The following is a 17,477-nucleotide window of genomic DNA, read 5'->3' as shown; positions in this document are numbered from 1 at the left end:
TCCCTATACTACACTAGGCTGGTGGCTTGCGTTAGGGTTGAGAGTTGGGGGAACGTACGGGCTGCTGGGGCTTGGGTTTAGGTGCCTACTTGCTGGGTTGGGGGGAAGGTGGGCGTGGCATGGGCGTGGCATGGATTGAGCGTGGACATGTACCCATTGTGGCACTGCCCGTACTATCATGCCATAATTTGGGGTAGGGTTGGAATAGGCCAGTCAAATCTCTGGCGTGACCTGATGCGATAGGGTTAGGTTGGACTATCCCTACCCTAACAGATGGCCATGACCATAATATGCAGGGAGCAGAATACCGCGAATCGAGCTTGCGAGTCCAGTCCAGGACCTTCCAGCTCAGCTTATATCAATAGTGAGCCCTTTAGATCCATCCATCCATCCGTATGCCAGCCCTTGCACTTCCATCCGCATCCACAATCAAAAGCAAAAGACAAAAGAATTGAATTGGTAAGCCAAACCCAACCCCGTGCGAGCAGCAAACTCAAAATCCCCCAAATATAAATACCACCTTAACCCTCGTTTATCTCCCTCTCTTCCTTTCCCTCCACGGGCGTCTATTCTTACGACCATTCTTAGTTTATTCTTTTGAATGGCTTTGATTGTTGTAGGTAGATGCCCGTACCCGTACCCTTCCTTACATATTGCTCTGCGTGTGCACTACTTGGTCAGGGCGCGAGGGATACACTGTGGTCATTCAAGTGTCAACAGCCCAAGATTTTGTCGTCCTTCCTATTGCAATATCTTGACGCTTGCAACGCCTAACACTTAACGGTGATCGCTTGCATCGAAGGCAGCATGTACCAGCGCCTCACATTGTAAAGCTGACGGCACGGCTCGCTGTTGATGGACCATAAGGTGTAAGATAATCTACTTTTGAGTAAGGGGGTTGACGTTCTTAGAGAGCGCCATAGCGCTAGCTCGAAGATTATGATATGCAAGCTCTAGTTCATCTATCCATCCAACGTCCCAAGAAGCTCGTATCTAAATGCTGATAACTAGACCTACGAGCCCCTTGCCTTCTTCAAGTATACTTTACTCTATATAATCTCTCACAATGCCCCTCTTCCACTCCTCCAGCGAGACTGCCTTGCCATTAAGCGGCACGTAACCCCTTGGCACATCTATACCCGCAACACTCCCATTGCCATTTGCATTAGCATTCCCATTCATACTATGCCCAGCCAATCTCGGCACCTCCAAAAACGCGTGGTCCTTGCCACAGATCTTCAACGGCAGCGTCCCAGCCCGTAATTGCTCGAAGCACTCCCTATCAAACGTCAGATTGATGCAGTCCTTGCACCACCACATCTCGCTTGCATCTTGCCAGTACCGTCCGCAGCCGCCGTCGCAGATGGCGAAAATGGGCACGACCGCATCTTCCTCCTCCAATTCTATATCGACATCTGCGTCTCCTCTGACAGACGCCGGTGCAGACGCGGGCTCAGAGTGCGAGTGCAAGTGCAAGTCTGCAAGCGCGACAGGCTTCAGCTCAGGTGTGCGTGGCAAACTGTTCGGTGTACTGGGACGTCTGGTGTCGGGTGTACCAGGGCCTGCACCTGGGTGCATTTGGAGACTGATGCTATTTGTTGTGATAGAAGGAGCCGGCCGGCCACGAGGGCTCTGTTCCTTGCGTTCTTTCTTGCCTCGCGGGCTGTTGTGATCCTTTACATTCCCGTTCGATTGTCCTGGGCTGGGGTTTCTCTTCGGCTCATCGATAAGCGGCATCCCTGGACCACATACAGGGCCCGCATTGAAATTAGCAAACGCAATCCGACTCGCTGCCGCTGCCATTGCCACAGCGGCAAGTGCGTTGTTGTTGTCATCCAGCGGTAGAAATACAAGTAGAAGTCTCCAGTACGCAAGATAGTCGTTATCGGCGTCATCATCGGACAGCATCTCCAGCGCAATCTTGACGGCGCTGCGTACGATCTGCTTTGCGCGTTTCTTGTCGCCTGTAAGGACATAGTATCGCGCCAGATACAGTTTCGCAGGGAGAATCACGTTACTTTGAGACGTCGATGCGGATGACACTGAGCCTTCATCTGGTGTAATCGACGCAATACGGTTCAGGTAGTCGTGTGCTGTTTCTGAGTCTGGCTCTGCAGCACTCGCGCGAGATAGATATATAGGTGCGAGTTTCACGGTTAGAAAAGGGAGCACAAAGTCGATGTCTAAGAACGAGCGGGGGAGGTCTTCCTTTAGTGCTGTCTCCCAGAGGGCGATTGCGCGTTCTTCAGCGTCGGGACTATCTTGCTGGAATATCTCGTTTGCATAGTGGTAGCGAATGTAATATAGGCTCGTAAATGCTTCCATTTGCGTGGAGAGCTTAATAGCGTCTTCGTAGACGTTTTCTATGAAGGCAAACTGTCCCGTTTCAACGGCTGTCTGAAGGACGATGTTATGGAAGGTCTCTTCGGAGGCAAGGTCGACGAGCATTCTGGAGAGATGGGATTTGTTCTTGCTAGTGCTGGTGTTAGAGTTCGAGGAAGAAGTGGCATCGGCACCAGCTTGGATCGTCTTGAGTAGTTCTAAAATATCTGTCCATAGCCGCCTGTCGTAGTATTGTTCGATGATCGTCAATATGCGTTTGAAGCCCGCGTAATTGACTTTGACCGATTCCGTGAAGGACGCAATGGCTTGGTCAAACTGCTCGGCGTTCCAATATCGCTGACCGCGGTCGAAGAGCATCTCTGAATATGCCCAGACATGGTTGTGCTCTGCCATCCATTGTTCATCTTTGCCAAGCTTGCTTATGATATTGTTCAAGATCTCGATTGCTTCGCTGTTCGACGAGACTACATGCGCTAGGTAATATGATGCTCGCCAGTTGCTGGGATCTAGGGTTAGTGCATGCCGGCATTTGGCCTCGGCTTGGTGAAGGAAGTTGTAGTTGCGGAGGATGACGGCGACTTGGACTTCCCATAGAGTGTCCTTTTTGCAGTCAAGTAGGGTATGGGACCAGCTTTCTAGTTCAGTGATGTCTTCCAGGGTGGGTGTCTCGTCTGTGGTGTCGCCATTTGCGTTGATATTGGCTGTGGGCTTCTCTGGCTTGTCGCTACGGTTTATCTGTTTGAGTCAATATCAATCCTTCCCCTCTAACAAGCCGCAGGGAGGCATGAACAGACCTTCTTCAAAGCCCCAAGAATGAAAGAGAACGCATACACAGCCAACAACTGCCGCGTCTCTTCTCGTAACCAATGCACAACCATCCGTTTCGCCAGTCTCAGCAACAACTCCTTCTCCGGTTCTGAACTCCCCGTAAGACCGCGCACCCAAGCCCTATCTCGCTCGTCAGGGATATCCGACATGGCCACTGATTCCTTTAGCCACCTCACTATCTCCCTCGCAGCCCCATCCCCGTCAAGCCACGCCTCCCTAGCCATCCAAGCAAGATCCCTTGTAGTCTCGGTGTCATTCGTCCAGATCAACGCATCAGTCGAGGCTTCATCCAGGAACAGTTTCGTCAAAAGTGGACCAGCAACTCGTTTCCATTTCCGATCAACAAGTGAGAGATCCACGGCGGCTAGATGCTGGTGGAAGTAGTTCACCGCGTAGGGGCGGATAATCTCTCGCCGTGCATCTCGCTTTTCGGTCAGGACGCGGAGGCATGTTACGGCAAGCTTTGCTTCTGCCGTGTCTTTGTCGTCACGGTGGATGGTGCCGCTTGCGTGGTGAAGCTTTTGGTCGAAGACGGTTTCAAAGTCGAACTTTCCGTAGAGGGCTGGAGGACACACTGTGCGGAGGAAATGACGGAGGATATCAACTTCTTCAGGGAGTATTCTTTTCGTTGCCTGGTCTGTCAGTGCCTGACCCTGGTCTCCCTCTGGAATCAGTTCCACAATCTCATACGACCGAAAGTCCACATCACCATCACTATCCACCTCGAACAGGGTATACTTGAGCTGCAACTTGGCCTCCAGCGTCAACAAAGATAGTTCGCCGCTTTGCACGTACAGCACTGCGGCCATTTGCCTAGGCCTAAACCATTCCCGTCCGTAAAGAATCCAGAGAATGATCTCATTGATCTCCGCGATCTCCTTCGCATTGCGCACGTTGTTCAGGGACTCAATCTCCGCCTGGATCTGCTGTGATCGTTCTCTCCCCGCATTCTCCAAGACCTGGTCAATATCATTCACGTAGTCCAGATGGCTGATCCGTTTAAGAATTGTATTGACACGGAAGTAATCACCGCTCGTCTTGTCACACAAAGCAACACGAATCTTTTTGCGAAGGTCTTTTACTCCGAAACGCTCTTTGTTCCGCAGAGCCTCGACCTTGTCCATCCGTGACTCGATGTACATGTCAATGTCCGGTCTGTTGCATTCGCTGATATGGATTGTCCTAAAAGTAATGCCCTTGTCTGCGGCCGATATCTGCTCGAATGCCCGCGGTCGACCGGTCAGTAGGATGCGGATCTTATGATGAGACCGCGCGCTGGATACAGCGTTACCCAGAAATGGGACGAGTGTGTCTCCGACGACATCATTCAGTCCGTCAATGACAATGAAGAAGTTCGCATCGATCGTCTGTCCGATGTCCGGGTTTTCAAAAAGCAGTTTGGTAGCTATTTCATGCGGATCGATATCACGGTTCCGTTCGCAGATGCCTGCGACAGATTTCATATAGGACATATCGGCCTGGACAAACTGCCAGATTATTGATTTGGTGATTACATCAATGTGGTTGGTCCGCTTGAGCTCTTCTTTGGAGTCCCCTTCGACGAAGTAGAAGGCCAACAGGGTCCGGGCATCCGAGTCCGAGTCTGTTGCAGCCGCAGTGGCAGCTGAACTGCGATTCCGCAGACGTCGAATAATCGTTGAGGAGAGATAGCTCTTTCCTGAACCCTCCGTACCTTCAATTGCCAGGATTGACGGACTATCCCGGCTTCCTCTCTCCCAAGCCTTGAACTCGTTTTCATCAAACACCCACTGCCCTGTCCCCGGCACGACACACTTTCGGTAGTTGTAGTATATCCGTTGCCAGTAAGGGTCGGGCTCCCTCTTCTCCTGGTCCAGCTTATTCTCATCAAAAGCAAGGGTGTCCAGTATTCTCTCTCTCCGTCGCCTCTTGTCACTCTCCTTCAAGGAATCAGATCGACTAGCAATCAGCATGTCAATCTTACTATTTACAGCTCGACTGATCGCCAGGTTCTCCCTCGTGCTGACGACCGCCTGAGCCGCAAAACTGAATGTCTGCGCAGCGACGAGTCTTCCCTCCTCATCGACCAATGATTTCATCTTCTCCAGCAAGTCCGCGATATCATTATCGTTGAGGAACAGTAGTTTCGTAAACACGCTGAGCTTGCGACGCTTCGACCGCCGCAACTTGATCGTTCTATCACAGATCTCGACAAAAAGCTGTAAATGCTGGACGGCGACCTTGGCGAGTTTTGCGTCCATTCGGCCCTGAATGTGGTATTCTAGCCTTGAGAAGTACTGGGAGCATTTCTCGAGGAGAGTAGCTAGCGATTCAAAGACGCCCTGGTAGTCTTGCCAGGTATGAATCACCATAGACACGGCATTGAAGCAGAGTTCTGAGGGAGGGAAAGCCTGGAGAGTACTACATTAGTCTGGCATTGCCGAAATGAAGTCAGGCTCAGACAGCGAACGCACCTCACCTGTTCCCCCTGCAACAACTCCCCCGACGGTATCGATGAACTGGAGGGTCCTCTCGAAAGCCGAGCGGATGCTGCTGTCTTTTTTGGAGGATGCATCTTGGGCTTTTTCGAGGCACGAGAGGACGTCATCAATGCTGAGGTCGGCTTGAATCTTGGAGGGGTCACCGCCAGCCAGTTGAACGACTCGAGCTTGCACCTGGGCCCAGATGTTGGCGATTTCACCTTTGAAGGTGGAGGTTCGGCGCTCCAAGGAGGGCGCTTTGGTGGAGGATGCGGAGATGGTCATGTTGTGAGCTTCATTGAGGACAGCAGTGGGTTTGGAGGAAGAAAGAAGAAGAAGGAACAAGGAACAAGGCTGGGTTCGGTGTGGGGGATCAGCGGTTGCGGCTGTGTTGGTCGTTCATTCTCGGGCGTTAGTCTCAGCCTTCTGCAGCCAAGCGCTTAGCCCCTTTTAGCCCTAACTATCGACACCACCAACAGCACTACAGAGAGAAGCACAACAGCAGATCATATAACCGTCTAAAACCAGTTGGGTATGATCAAGCACCAATCAGCGTTGGGAGTACGGATTCTCCCTTCTTTCAACCCTTCCGGCCAGTTCGAGTGCCCTGCTGTCGGGCAGCCCCTGAGTGTATGCGCGCGCCGTACGCGCAACCCAGTCCACCACCAAGTTTCCTGGAATCCCCATGTGGCCTGGAGACCATAGGATCTCGACCTCGACGCCGAGTTGTCGCAACCTACGTGCGTTGCAGGCCGCCGCCGCCACCGCCCTCGACGTGCTGGAGTGGAACCCTTCGGTCCTACCAGTGATGTGCTTCGCAAGCAGTCTCTGCGCTTGCTGAGAGCCACTCAGCACGATGACCTTTCTCCTGTTTGTAGTATGGTTTAACATCATGTCGAGGGCCAGTTGCAGGCCTTGTTCGATTGCACGCACCTCCGCCTCCTCGAATCCCTCAACATCGGGGAGGCTGAATGCTTGGGGCACTAATTCACCTTCCTCATAGTAGACGACAGCTGCGCCCCCATACATTCTGTAGGGCTTAGGAGGCGGAGAAGGTGAAGTTGATGGGGAGGTGTCGGGAGAGGAAGTTGACAGCAACATCCGTCCTCTCAAAGATGATGGCCGGGAATTCGTCAATGCTCTCCAAAATGACCTGGCGTTTTCCAAGAAGGTCGCCCCTCCCTTCGCTGATCGCTTGCCGTTGCCGGTTCTTCGACAGCCTTTTCCTCTTCTTTCCTTTCTTCTGTATACCCTCCGAAGAGCTGTTGTCATCGTTGTTAGTTGTACCAGATTGGCCGCTTCTTCTGTTGCGGCTCTGACGTTGTCCCAGCTGGTTTGCGCCGCTTTTCCAGGCAGACGAGGTCCCATCAGCGTTGAGCTGAGATGACTCATTAAGAGGCATGACTGTGTCGTTAGTGTATATGAGAAAAGACGCTATAACTGTTGGTAAGTGGTAAGGCCGTTGGTTGACTTGACCGAATAGGCTTACGAGGCGGATAGCGGTGCCTCAGAAAATGGAAGATCTAAGTTCGAATATGGTCAAAAGCCAATAAAGGCAGTATAAAATAGATGTCTGAAAAGGTAAGCAGATCTGTGGATGCAGAGCGGATGGAAGATAAAAGTGGGGAGTCCAAGAGACACTGCTGCTTCCAATATAAACCCCGTGCGGAAGGTACGACTCATCGACACCCAGATCCTAGATAACCTCAACCAAAGGCTCTTTCAACCCTTCCCGCCGCTCTTCCACGCCATTGGCAGATAACCTCGCTGCCTTGCTCTCTGTTGGGACCGAGATGAGCGAGTCTGGAGCGAAGGGGCCCTTTGGAGCGCAGGGCGAGATATTCCGGACCAAGAGACAGGCCAAACGCAGCCTCTTCATCGTCATCACAGTCATCTTCATCCATCACAGATTTGTTCATGCCCCAATTGAATAGACTTTTCCCAGCTGCCCATGGGTGGGCTATGAGTTGCAGAGGACTTCTCTCCCATGACTGTTTAACCGTAGCGCGTCCCGTCCGGTGACCAACGCGCGAGATAGGCAAAAGACAGTGACATCAGTGTGGCTACTTGCTAAACAAGCTTCCTGTCACGATATCTGCTCTACTCGCGACGTCGAGCGAAGCGTCTTGAGGCAGGCAAGCTCGTACCCGGAGGCTTGAGCGAGCCAACAAAAGGTGCTGGATGCTCAACTAGCAAGCAAAGATTTTGTCTTTGCGTTCTAGCATTGATTGTTTAAACAAACGTGCCGTCACAACGTATGAAGCTCTGTGGCCATGATTTGTATGCAGTCATTGCACCAAAAATAGGTGTTCTGCACATGCACAAATCAGCCAAAAGCCTTGCTTTCATGTAACCTTCTGATCCATCCCTGGAGATTCCAACCTAACTCTTTTTTTGGTTCGTCATTGATTTTGTATGGGTGAGGGCCCCCCGGTGTTGTGCCTCAGGCTCGCATACTGACGCTCCAGGTCAAGTAGAGCATACAGTATCAGACCCAAGTAAGGCTAGATAACCCATGGTTAGGCCGGACTTGCCCCTCTGCATATCTGGCCAAATGGTAAGTATGGACAAAGACTGAAGACCTGAGCTTGGCGAGACATGCCCTTGCTTGTACTTTTATACGTTGCCATACAAGTGCGCCATACGTAATCAAGTATGGTGCCACCACGCAGAAGCTCTAGGAAAGCGATATGGTTGCTCAAACTGCACAATATCCTGAGTTCCATACCGGAACCTCGGGGAGCGCAAGAGGTCCGAGGCGCGGAGACTCGGAGTAAGGTTTGTAAGAGCCAAATCTCCCATCCCTCCTGCAGAAAGCGTTCACGGAGTAGACATTGTCACGGCCCGAGAGACCAAGGTCAGCATTCTCTATGCAAGACGTCAATATCTGTTGACCCCGCAATGCTCTGGTAAGCCTTGTAAGACGTCGGCCTTGAACCGGCGCGAGCGAGACCGAACCCCCGCCCGTTCTTAATCAGCGCTGGCCTTGGCGCCCACCCCCGGGGTCTGGACACTGTCGTGCAGTCATCATTTGTCTTCCCCTCATCTTTGCTGCCTTCTCAGATCTCTTAACTACTTCATGATTGGTTGCATCGCGTTTGGTGATGAGCGCGGGCCGCGATGCGCCGGGCTCGATGCGCCGGGATTTGATCCTGCAGGAGTAGGGGCCGGTATGGGAGGGCCAAAGGTATATAAGGGTCCTCAGGGCGTGAGGAAGAAGTGCTTCAACAACAACACTATCTACTCTCATCCACAAACACAGTTCAAAGCCCTTGTGCATAAATCACTCTCGAGATGTCCAAGCTCCTCACTGTCTTTGGCGCAACCGGCAACCAAGGCCGCTCGGTCATCAACACCGTCCTCGCGGACCCCATCCTATCCCAGGAGTACAAGATCCGAGGAATAACCCGCGACACCTCCAAGCCCGACGCCAAAGCACTGGCCGACAAAGGCGTCGAAGTCGTCAGCGTATGTACCCTACCTACTTTGCACCAAACCAACTAATACCACCAGGCGGACACCAGCTCTCCATCCTCCCTATCCCAAGCCCTAAGCGGGTCGACCTCCGTCTTCCTCGTAACAAACCCCTCCTTCACCGAGAACTCCGACGCCGAGTTCCAGCAGGGCAAGGCCGTCGTCGACGCCGCGAAAGAGGTCGGCGTGGAGCATTTGATTTTCTCGTCTTTACTAAATGTAATCGACTCAACAGGCGGGCGTCTCAAGAACGTCCCGCACTTCGACCAGAAGGCCCAGGTCGAGCAGTATATCCGCGACCTGGGAATCCCAGCGACATTCGTGCTGCCGGGGTACTTCATGTCAAATTACGTGTCTATGGGGCTGATAAGGAAGGGCGATGATGGCGTATACACGCTTGCTTATCCGGTGAATGAGGGCTCGAAGTTTCCGCTTGTGGATATTGAGGGTGATTTTGGTTCGTCCTCCTTCTATCTTCTCCCATTAACTATAAACACAATGAAGCTAATGATTTGGCAACAGGTAAATACGTCGGCTCAGCCCTCAAGAACCCGACAAAAACCCAGGGCGTTCAGATCCTCGCCGCAAGCGACTACTACACGCCGACGCGGATCCTGAGTGAATTCGAGGAAGTAACGGGCCACAAGACGCGGTTCGTGCAGATCGACTATGAGACCTACAAGTCATTTATGCCGGGGTATCTGGGTCTGGAGATGCTGGAGAACCACCTGTTCATTGAGGAGCCCGGATACTTCCTTGGACGGAGTCTGAAGGAGAGTCAGGAGCTTGTGGCGGACGCCGGGTTCAAGTTGACGAGCTGGAAGGAGTTTCTTGAGAAGAATAAGGGGGTTTTTGCGTAGGTACTGGATGTTTGGGATGGTTGCGAGGGTGGGGACATGGTAAATTGGAAAAGGAGTATATTCCAGATTGTTTCTGGATGTTATCTATTCTGACCTTCGAGTAAGGCTCAGTCTGGTTGTCGATGTCATAATTCATTCTGCTAAATATCAAAACTCCGTATATTATACCACACATGTCTTAAGCCGTTGCTCATGCTATTTTGCCTCTTGCGAGGCATCAAAATCACCAAACTCGTCCATCTTATCACCGCGGAGATGCTGAATGGGCTTTTTGAAATGAACGAACCCGATGTTAGGGCTCGACAGTTCATACCCCATAATTCTCTGCACCTCTGGTGACCAAGAAAGCACATCAGCGGTTGAGTTGCAGAGGTACGGGTTCTCCTCCTGACGGTAGAAGCCACGACAGAAGAAGAAGCCGTTGAGGATTCTGTGCTCGTCCTGGGTAATGTTCGCTCCGCCTGCATGGTATAGCCCTCCTAGCATCACCCAACAATCCGTAACGTCCATCTCAGCACAAACTGCTTCTTCGACCTTGGGCACACGGTCAGAGCCCCAGACATGCGAGCCTGGAATTGCCAGGGTGGCGCCGTTTTCGAACGTGGTTCTGGTGCCAGGAACCATGAAGTTCATCATAACGTCAGACCCAACTCGGTAGCCCGTCTTGGTTTGGTCCTCGTGGTCAACGTGGAAGTTCTTGTCGTCCCGGTGAAGCCGCTGAGCTTTTGCGCCGGGGCCAATGTCGAAGGTCATGCCGATGGAGAGGATAGCTTCACTGGTATATGTGTGTTTGGTCTCGCCGTAGTAGTTGGAGGTGGTCTTGTCGATGAAGGTGCTTGTTATCTTGCGGATGAGAGGGTCGACAATCCACTTGTCCCGGACAGTCTTGCTTCGTCCCACAAGGTTTGTGCATCGTCGAGTTTCTGGAGGAAACAAGTCTCCCTGCAGACTGCTTAGCGTCCACGATTACCCAGAGTTTGGTGTTTTGACTTACCTTCCACGGCTTATCTGCGTCAAGATATGGTCGCGTTTCTTCGTTCACTTTGTTGACTGTGTCCACGTCTGTGAAGTTCTTGATAATGCAGCACCCATCTCGAATGATAGCCTCGATGATGGCCGACTCGTCTGAGCGGTCGATGCGCTGGACCTGTGGGAGTTCGATAGCCATTGTTGCGGGGATGTGTCTTCGTGTAGCTGTCGATGGCCGATCAGCTCCATTGCGATTCCTGATTATATAGATGCAGTCTCATCGTTGTCGTCTGTAAGGTATGTTCTATAGAGGAAGCCATCGCCTTATCGGGGGTTGTGTCGCTCTCGTCCGTTTGGGCAGGTGGGGCCGTTGACTCCAACGCGAGCTGTCTCCCCGGCCCGGTCGTATCTTGCTACCTGCATCTCCGATCTCCCATGATGTTATCTGCTTCATTCCTGTTGGCGGACGAGCCATTGCGAGCCCCAGGAGCTTGTGCGGGGTTAAAACTCGATAGATTCTGGCACTTTCTTCCAGCCTCCATATCAGCTCCTTGAGCAACCTACCTATCTCTATCCAATGACGATGGGTGATCTTGTCTGATCTTCTGCAAGCTTGTACGCGACGTTTGACCTTTTTTGAGGTCCTCGATACGATTCATAAGGTCTTAGATATCGTTGGATTGGGCTGATTTGCCTTCAGGCAACCATCGCCGTCGGATTTGCAACCACTCATCCCAACGGACTGGGGGAATTAACGATGGCAATGCGGGGTGAAGGAAGCTCATGCCTCAACTGCCGCACAAGGAAGGTGCGATGCGATAGGGTGTCGCCGCAATGCTCCCAGTGCAAACAGAGATCTTTGGAGTGCTTGGTCCCTGAAGCCCCTCCACGCTTGCTTTGGCTTCCCACCAGAACTCAAGAAGACTTCAGTTCGGAACAGGAGCAGTGCGAGCTAGACATGCATGTCAGGCGGCAGCCTTTGTTCAAGAGTTGGTCGACCGTTGGAGTCAAGGTATATTGAAGGGGCACATGCTGATTTGATCTTCGTTTAGGGGGCCAGCAAGCCCAGAATGCTACAAACCTGCTTCAACTTACAGCCGGTACATCTATTGGCGCGGCATTGGAACAACTTGATTATCAGGCGGAAGGACTAGGGAACGGAATGGATACGTCCAGTGCACCTTTCCATGCATTTCGCTGCGAACGGACCACAGCCGGATCGAGATCACCAACGCCAGCTCCGCTCCCAGAACTTCCTGACCTTGAACTGTGGCGGCTGTTATCGAATAACCTAGATGATGTGCTAAATGACGAGGACATTATCAACGCAGCTTGGGCACCAGACTTCGGTATCCCGGACGAATTTGTACCCAATGAAGGTCCAGAAGGAGCCGAACCTCCTTTTCAGCCTTCTCAACAAGAGCAGAACTTGACAGAATCACCAACATCTGGAGCATTGCTCACACTAGGACCGTCAGTAACGGCGCCCTCTGATCTCGCAGACTTTACGATGTCTACGGCAAAACTTCTGCTGGACCATTATCAGAATATAACGACAACGTTATATACCCCGGCTTCCGTTGAATCAAAAACACCTTGGGAGATTTGTTACGTGCCCAATGCTCTTAGCACACTTGGTGAGATAGCTCTCACGGGAAACAGCAGTGATGCCAAAGTGTCATTGTTGTTCGCTGTTTTTGCCATCAGCGCGTTCAGGCTGGATATACTGGATTCTCCCCGTCATCCTGGAACCGAAGACTGGCACACACTCGGAAACATGTATCGGCAGAGGGCCACCAAAAGACTGCAGATGGCACTCCGCCATTTATCTTCTGGGCTTCCGAAGAAAGAGAAGTACAAGAACATACTCATGCCACTTTTGAGCATGGTAACAATTTGTGTAAGGGCGAACGAATCCACATCACGGGTCCCGGAACTGACGCATCAAGTCAGACTGTTAGCGGAGAGATGAAGAACGCGGCGCATTACTTGCGTGATATCGAACAAATCATCACATTCTATGGAATTCCCAAAGTGCAAACGTCGCGCAAAGTCCGGATGCTCCACAGTATATATGTCTACCTGCGGGCCCTAACAGAAGGCACACAAGTCCATAGTCCAGCCCTTCGCCTCGAAACAAACGAGAGCCTCGAAGCTGATGTAGGGTCGTGGTCAGGCTCAAATCCAACAACATGGGAAATACTGCTGCAGGAGCTATCCAGCACTTATGATGCACTGAGCCTGGATGTCATGCAATGCCTGGCTCCCCCAAAGTCCACATTTGAAGAGATATATTCGATACCGGATTCGCTGTTCAAGCTCATATTAGAGACAACGCAACTAGCCAAGCAAGTAGAGCAGCTCCGTCAAAAGAGACCTAAGAACACGGACTACGACACATTTGCCAATAAGGCCAAAGAGCTTGAAAATCGGATCTGCGAATGGGATTATTACTACAAGGAAACCACCTATCCGGCAGATCCAATCGGCACGCCGCCGCTGAAAGAACGATTCCCGTACCACCTCACGCAAGCCATCTACACAGCTCTGATCATCTATTTTTACCGCTCAGTCAGGGATGTCAATGTAATAACATTGCAACCGTATGTCCAGCAGACCATCTATCATCTAACTGAATACGACAAACATAAGGAAAGACACAAAGATCGGTCCTCTGACATATGTTGGCCTGCGTTTGTAGCCGGCTGTGAAGCTGCCACATCCCAGTCCAGGCAACAGATTGCTGAATGGCTGGAGAAGTCTACCAATACCAATGGCATACTCATGTTCAGAGTAGCTCTCAAAGCCATCCAAAAGGTCTGGGCCGCCCGAGCTACCCCGGGAAAACAGAACCTTTCTTGGAGCGTTGTCTTAGGTGAGTCGAGTGATATGAGAGTCTTGGTGCTTAGCTAGAATCTGTCGATCCCTGTGAGCAACTCATAGCGCTTTGTATCCATCGTGGGAAATGGCGCTCTCGTATTGCAAGTACCCCTGGAACTCGGTGTACAAACTCTCCTGGTCGAATGTCAATGACAAATAAAGCATTGGCTCAGAGCAACTTACAGGTTCGCTGGTGTTTTCGAAGGTGAACCTAGCAGCTTCATCATCAATATAGACCTTCTTACGGCCTGCGGCAGCAGCAGCGTCCACCGCGAGTTGAATTTGACAGCTCTTTTCCATCAACAAGAAAAGATAGGCGGCTTCATCAACGGTACTCCCCACAGTGAGTAGTCCGTGGTTCCTGAGGATCATACCCTTTCCTTCGCTACCGAGGGCGCTCGCCAATGCTGCCGACTCTTCTTCCTTCAATACGACGCCACCAAATTCCTTATAGACGCTCTGGGCCTTGCCGTAGAACATTGCAATATCTTGGTTCAGCATTTCAAGGGGCTGTGCAAAGGCAGACCACGCCTTGCCGTAAGGGGAATGGAAGTGGCATGCAGCATTCACGTCTGGCCGAGACTTGTGAAGCGCAGCATGGATTAGGAATCCAGCTGCGTTGGCGGGCCGTGTCATGTTCCCGCCGACTGCGACTCCTGCTTCGTCAACAAGAATCATATCGGAGGGGTTGATGAGACCGAAATGGAGACCGAGACTAGACAGAGAGTTTAGCCACATTCTTGGTCAGGATCATGCCACAAATCGATGTTACGTACGGATTAGTCCAGAACCTGTCAGGAAACTCTGGATCCCGCAGTGAAATATGACCTGCCATCCCTTCGACGAATCCATGCCTCGCAAACACCCTGAATGCTCCAGCCATGTGGTTGAGCATGTACTGTCTTTGGAGCTCGATATCCGTAAACATGGGTACCCCGGGCAAGGGGGTCCCCTGGGAGATCTTTTCCAAAGCGGTTTCTTTTTTGTTCTGCGTGACATCCTGTGCCAGGACCTGGTTATCGAATGAGGGCGCCATGATGTTCGAGGACTTATCGCAGGTGAAATCACTATCGGAATCTTGTTCTGCGACAATCTACGACGGGGGATGAGATTCAGGGGGCGTTATTGTATGGCGGCGAAAGAGTCCAATCTCGCGCGATCTAGCATTCAGCTCGGTACGGCTTTCCCGATGTTTTATAAGGAAGGCGATACCGAATCGACGAATCTAGCCACTCACATAACCATCGAAATGCTCTTGTGGAGACCCCCATCTTCACACAAGATAAGATATCTCAAAAGTCCCTGCTTGGCATCTAAGCAATGTTGAGCTACCCCTGGCAGCATTCTGACGTTTGCACGGAGTAGCCCCGCCCACGATATCTATCGCCGTTGCACAGGCTTATATAAATTACTCCGGCCGGTCGTCTGCCGATGACTATGGATGCATAACATGCTCCACTAGTGAACCTCTCACCTTGGGTCAACCTTCCCCACGCCGTTTTGCAACATCGTTCCCGTCATGAGTGATGAGAAGAAGTCTCTGAGTCCTTCTTCTGAGGGGCAGAGTAACCTGGAGCCAACAGTCAGTCTCAATGTGGGCCAAACTGAGAGCCATGGGGACCTCCACCGGTCTTTCAGCCCTAGACAGGTTCATGTGAGTACTGTTGGGTTGAAAACGGGAAGGCATGCTGATAAAAACAGGTCATCTCGTTGGGCTCTAACATCGGAAGTGGATTATTCATTGGTACTGGCAAGGCCTTGGCTAATGGAGGGCCAGCGAACATGATTCTGGCGTACTTCATAGTATGCGTCGGCGTCTGGGCCCATCTCCAAACATTTGCTGAGATGACTATTGCCTTCCCAACGTCGGGTAGCTACATCGACTATGCTGACCGATGGGTTGATCCGGCTTTGGCTTTCGGTGCCGGTTTGGCTGAGTGGCTGGGTAAGGTTCATTCATTTTTACTTCTGCACCGCTGGTAGCTAACGGTGAGGCCTAGGATGGACGGCGGTGTTTGCGTCAGAAGGCACATTCTTTGTTGTTCTTGTCGACTATTGGGCGGAGGGTACTGTCCCGCAAGCCGCTATACGTAAGTGTCTTGACTCGGCAAAATCCGTAACCCTAAGCTGACAACAGCCCCAGTGTCTATTTTCATTGTGATATGCCTGGCTGTGTTTTTTATGCCAAATACCTACTTTGCCTGGCTCCAGTACATTGGTTCCATGGTCAAAGTGTTTCTTTTTTTCTTCATCGTCATCATTGCCCTGGCCGTAATCGGGGGCGCAGGACCAGATGGCTCGGTCAAAGATGGGAGCACTTGGACGGACCTTCCAGCATTCAAAAACGGCTTCGGAGTAAGTATCTCTTACTAGGCTTTAATTGGTAAAGGTATAGGCTGATGCATCTCTAGGGGTTTGCTAGTGCAGCCCTTCTCGCCGTTTGGGCTGTCGGCGATCAGATCTACGTTGGCGTACTGGCCGGAGAAGCACGATCACCGCGATACTCAATGGCACACGCAGCTAACGTGGTCCCATGGCGCGTGGGCGTCATGTATATGACCTTGGTAACCTTTGTGTCAGTGATTGTGCCATCATCAGACAGCCGACTACTCGGAGGCTCCGGCTCAGCAGCCTCCCCATTTGTGATTGCTGTCGGCAACTCTGGCATCAAAGGCGTCCCCGACTTAATCAATGCATGCATGATCATTGGAATCCTGGCCATAGCGCTGGAGTGCATTTACCTACCGTCTCGCATCCTGAGAACCATGGCTCTACAGAAGCTCATCCCACCGGTCATCGCCGACGTCGACGAGAAGGGCCGGCCACGCTGGGCGCTGCTGATTACAGGCGTTGTTGGGGTCGTCTTGACGTACATAAGTCTAAGTGGTACGTGCTCTTACTTGTTTATATGACAGTGCAGTGTTGACCAAGAACAGGCAAGGGAACCGAGGTCCTCAACTGGTTCATTGCAATCACCAGCGCATCCTTCTTCATCAACTTTGCCATCGTGGCATACACCAACTTCCGCTTCCGCGCAGCCACCAAGGCCCAGAAATCCACCATATTTACGGAGACATACAGCTGGCAAGCGCCTTTCTGGCCGCTTACGCCCATTATGGTCTTCATTATCTCTGCGCTACTTCTCGGCTGCCTTTTGTATAGCAGTATCAAGCCACTCGTAAGTCCACCCTCTGTATCTCAATACCTCCTCAAGTATGTCTCATCCTAACGTCCTCAGGATAACGCCCCCTTCACGGTATACAATTTCTTCTCCAACATCCTCGGCATACTGGTCATCGTGGTGCCGACACTCTTGTACAAGATTATCCTTCGTACGGAATGGCGGGATCTGAAAACAGCTGATCTCGTGAGCGGGAGGAGACAGCTGGATGCGGAAGAGATCTTGCTTCTCGATGAGCACTATAGCAGGCCGCTTTGGAGGAGGGTTGCGACGTATGCGAAGCTTTGGTAGGATTACTTGCATCAAAGGAAGACCATATACTAGATATTAGAGTAGAAGTGTCCCATATCCCTCAATGATTAGACGTGGGTGCTATAAAGAAAAGCATTGCATAGATAAGCGGGTATCATTATCGCTAAGCTGGATAGCTTCACAGAATCCTGATCGGGTAGGCGCTGCCGAGCGGGCTTTTTCCGGGTTGCT

General features: G+C 51.6%; 7 protein-coding genes across 7 annotated transcripts; 3 read left to right on the top strand and 4 right to left on the bottom strand.

Annotated features, from left to right (window-relative positions):
* Positions 1-568: 568 nt before the first annotated feature.
* Positions 569-5,934, bottom strand: BDW74DRAFT_136595 (uncharacterized protein). Its single transcript, XM_073722415.1, has 3 exons — positions 5,625-5,934; positions 3,138-5,561; positions 569-3,078 (listed from the first exon to the last, which is right to left on the bottom strand). Exons 1-3 carry the CDS (start codon positions 5,913-5,915, stop codon positions 1,045-1,047), a joined length of 4,749 nt encoding a protein of 1,582 aa, XP_073585419.1. The 5' UTR covers positions 5,916-5,934; the 3' UTR covers positions 569-1,044.
* A 245-nt stretch (positions 5,935-6,179) lies between these two features.
* Positions 6,180-6,659, bottom strand: BDW74DRAFT_177001 (uncharacterized protein; the record flags this gene model as incomplete). Its single annotated transcript, XM_073728777.1, has 1 exon — positions 6,180-6,659. The coding sequence occupies one exon, from the start codon at positions 6,657-6,659 to the stop codon at positions 6,180-6,182; it is 480 nt and encodes a 159-aa protein (XP_073585418.1).
* Positions 6,660-8,873: 2,214 nt separating this feature from the next.
* BDW74DRAFT_150966 (NmrA/HSCARG family protein) lies at positions 8,874-9,998 on the top strand. Its single transcript, XM_073724107.1, has 3 exons — positions 8,874-9,098; positions 9,144-9,561; positions 9,627-9,998. The coding sequence occupies exons 1-3, from the start codon at positions 8,925-8,927 to the stop codon at positions 9,962-9,964; spliced, it is 930 nt and encodes a 309-aa protein (XP_073585417.1). The 5' UTR covers positions 8,874-8,924; the 3' UTR covers positions 9,965-9,998.
* Positions 9,999-10,054: 56 nt separating this feature from the next.
* Positions 10,055-11,216, bottom strand: BDW74DRAFT_136586 (phytanoyl-CoA dioxygenase family protein). Its single transcript, XM_073722414.1, has 2 exons — positions 10,959-11,216; positions 10,055-10,906 (listed from the first exon to the last, which is right to left on the bottom strand). Exons 1-2 carry the CDS (start codon positions 11,130-11,132, stop codon positions 10,160-10,162), a joined length of 921 nt encoding a protein of 306 aa, XP_073585416.1. The 5' UTR covers positions 11,133-11,216; the 3' UTR covers positions 10,055-10,159.
* Positions 11,217-11,891: 675 nt separating this feature from the next.
* On the top strand, positions 11,892-13,846 carry BDW74DRAFT_176998 (fungal specific transcription factor domain-containing protein; the record flags this gene model as incomplete). The annotated part of the gene is made up of 3 exons (XM_073728776.1): positions 11,892-11,922; positions 11,986-12,833; positions 12,887-13,846. 3 exons carry the CDS (start codon positions 11,892-11,894, stop codon positions 13,844-13,846), a joined length of 1,839 nt encoding a protein of 612 aa, XP_073585415.1.
* A 12-nt stretch (positions 13,847-13,858) lies between these two features.
* On the bottom strand, positions 13,859-15,090 carry BDW74DRAFT_136579 (uncharacterized protein). The gene is made up of 3 exons (XM_073722413.1): positions 14,590-15,090; positions 13,997-14,528; positions 13,859-13,948 (listed from the first exon to the last, which is right to left on the bottom strand). The coding sequence occupies exons 1-3, from the start codon at positions 14,847-14,849 to the stop codon at positions 13,871-13,873; spliced, it is 870 nt and encodes a 289-aa protein (XP_073585414.1). The 5' UTR covers positions 14,850-15,090; the 3' UTR covers positions 13,859-13,870.
* A 242-nt stretch (positions 15,091-15,332) lies between these two features.
* On the top strand, positions 15,333-17,285 carry BDW74DRAFT_176996 (uncharacterized protein; the record flags this gene model as incomplete). The annotated part of the gene is made up of 7 exons (XM_073728775.1): positions 15,333-15,467; positions 15,515-15,758; positions 15,814-15,903; positions 15,957-16,168; positions 16,225-16,699; positions 16,750-16,991; positions 17,052-17,285. The coding sequence occupies 7 exons, from the start codon at positions 15,333-15,335 to the stop codon at positions 17,283-17,285; spliced, it is 1,632 nt and encodes a 543-aa protein (XP_073585413.1).
* Between the last annotated feature and the right edge of the window lie 192 nt (positions 17,286-17,477).

Source organism: Aspergillus multicolor (assembly GCF_047715735.1).
Source record: "Aspergillus multicolor strain CBS 133.54 unplaced genomic scaffold BDW74scaffold_8, whole genome shotgun sequence".
Classification (NCBI taxonomy): Eukaryota; Fungi; Ascomycota; class Eurotiomycetes; order Eurotiales; family Aspergillaceae; genus Aspergillus; species Aspergillus multicolor.
Note: the sequence above shows the minus strand (reverse complement) of the source record. Positions and strands in the feature narration are given on the sequence as shown.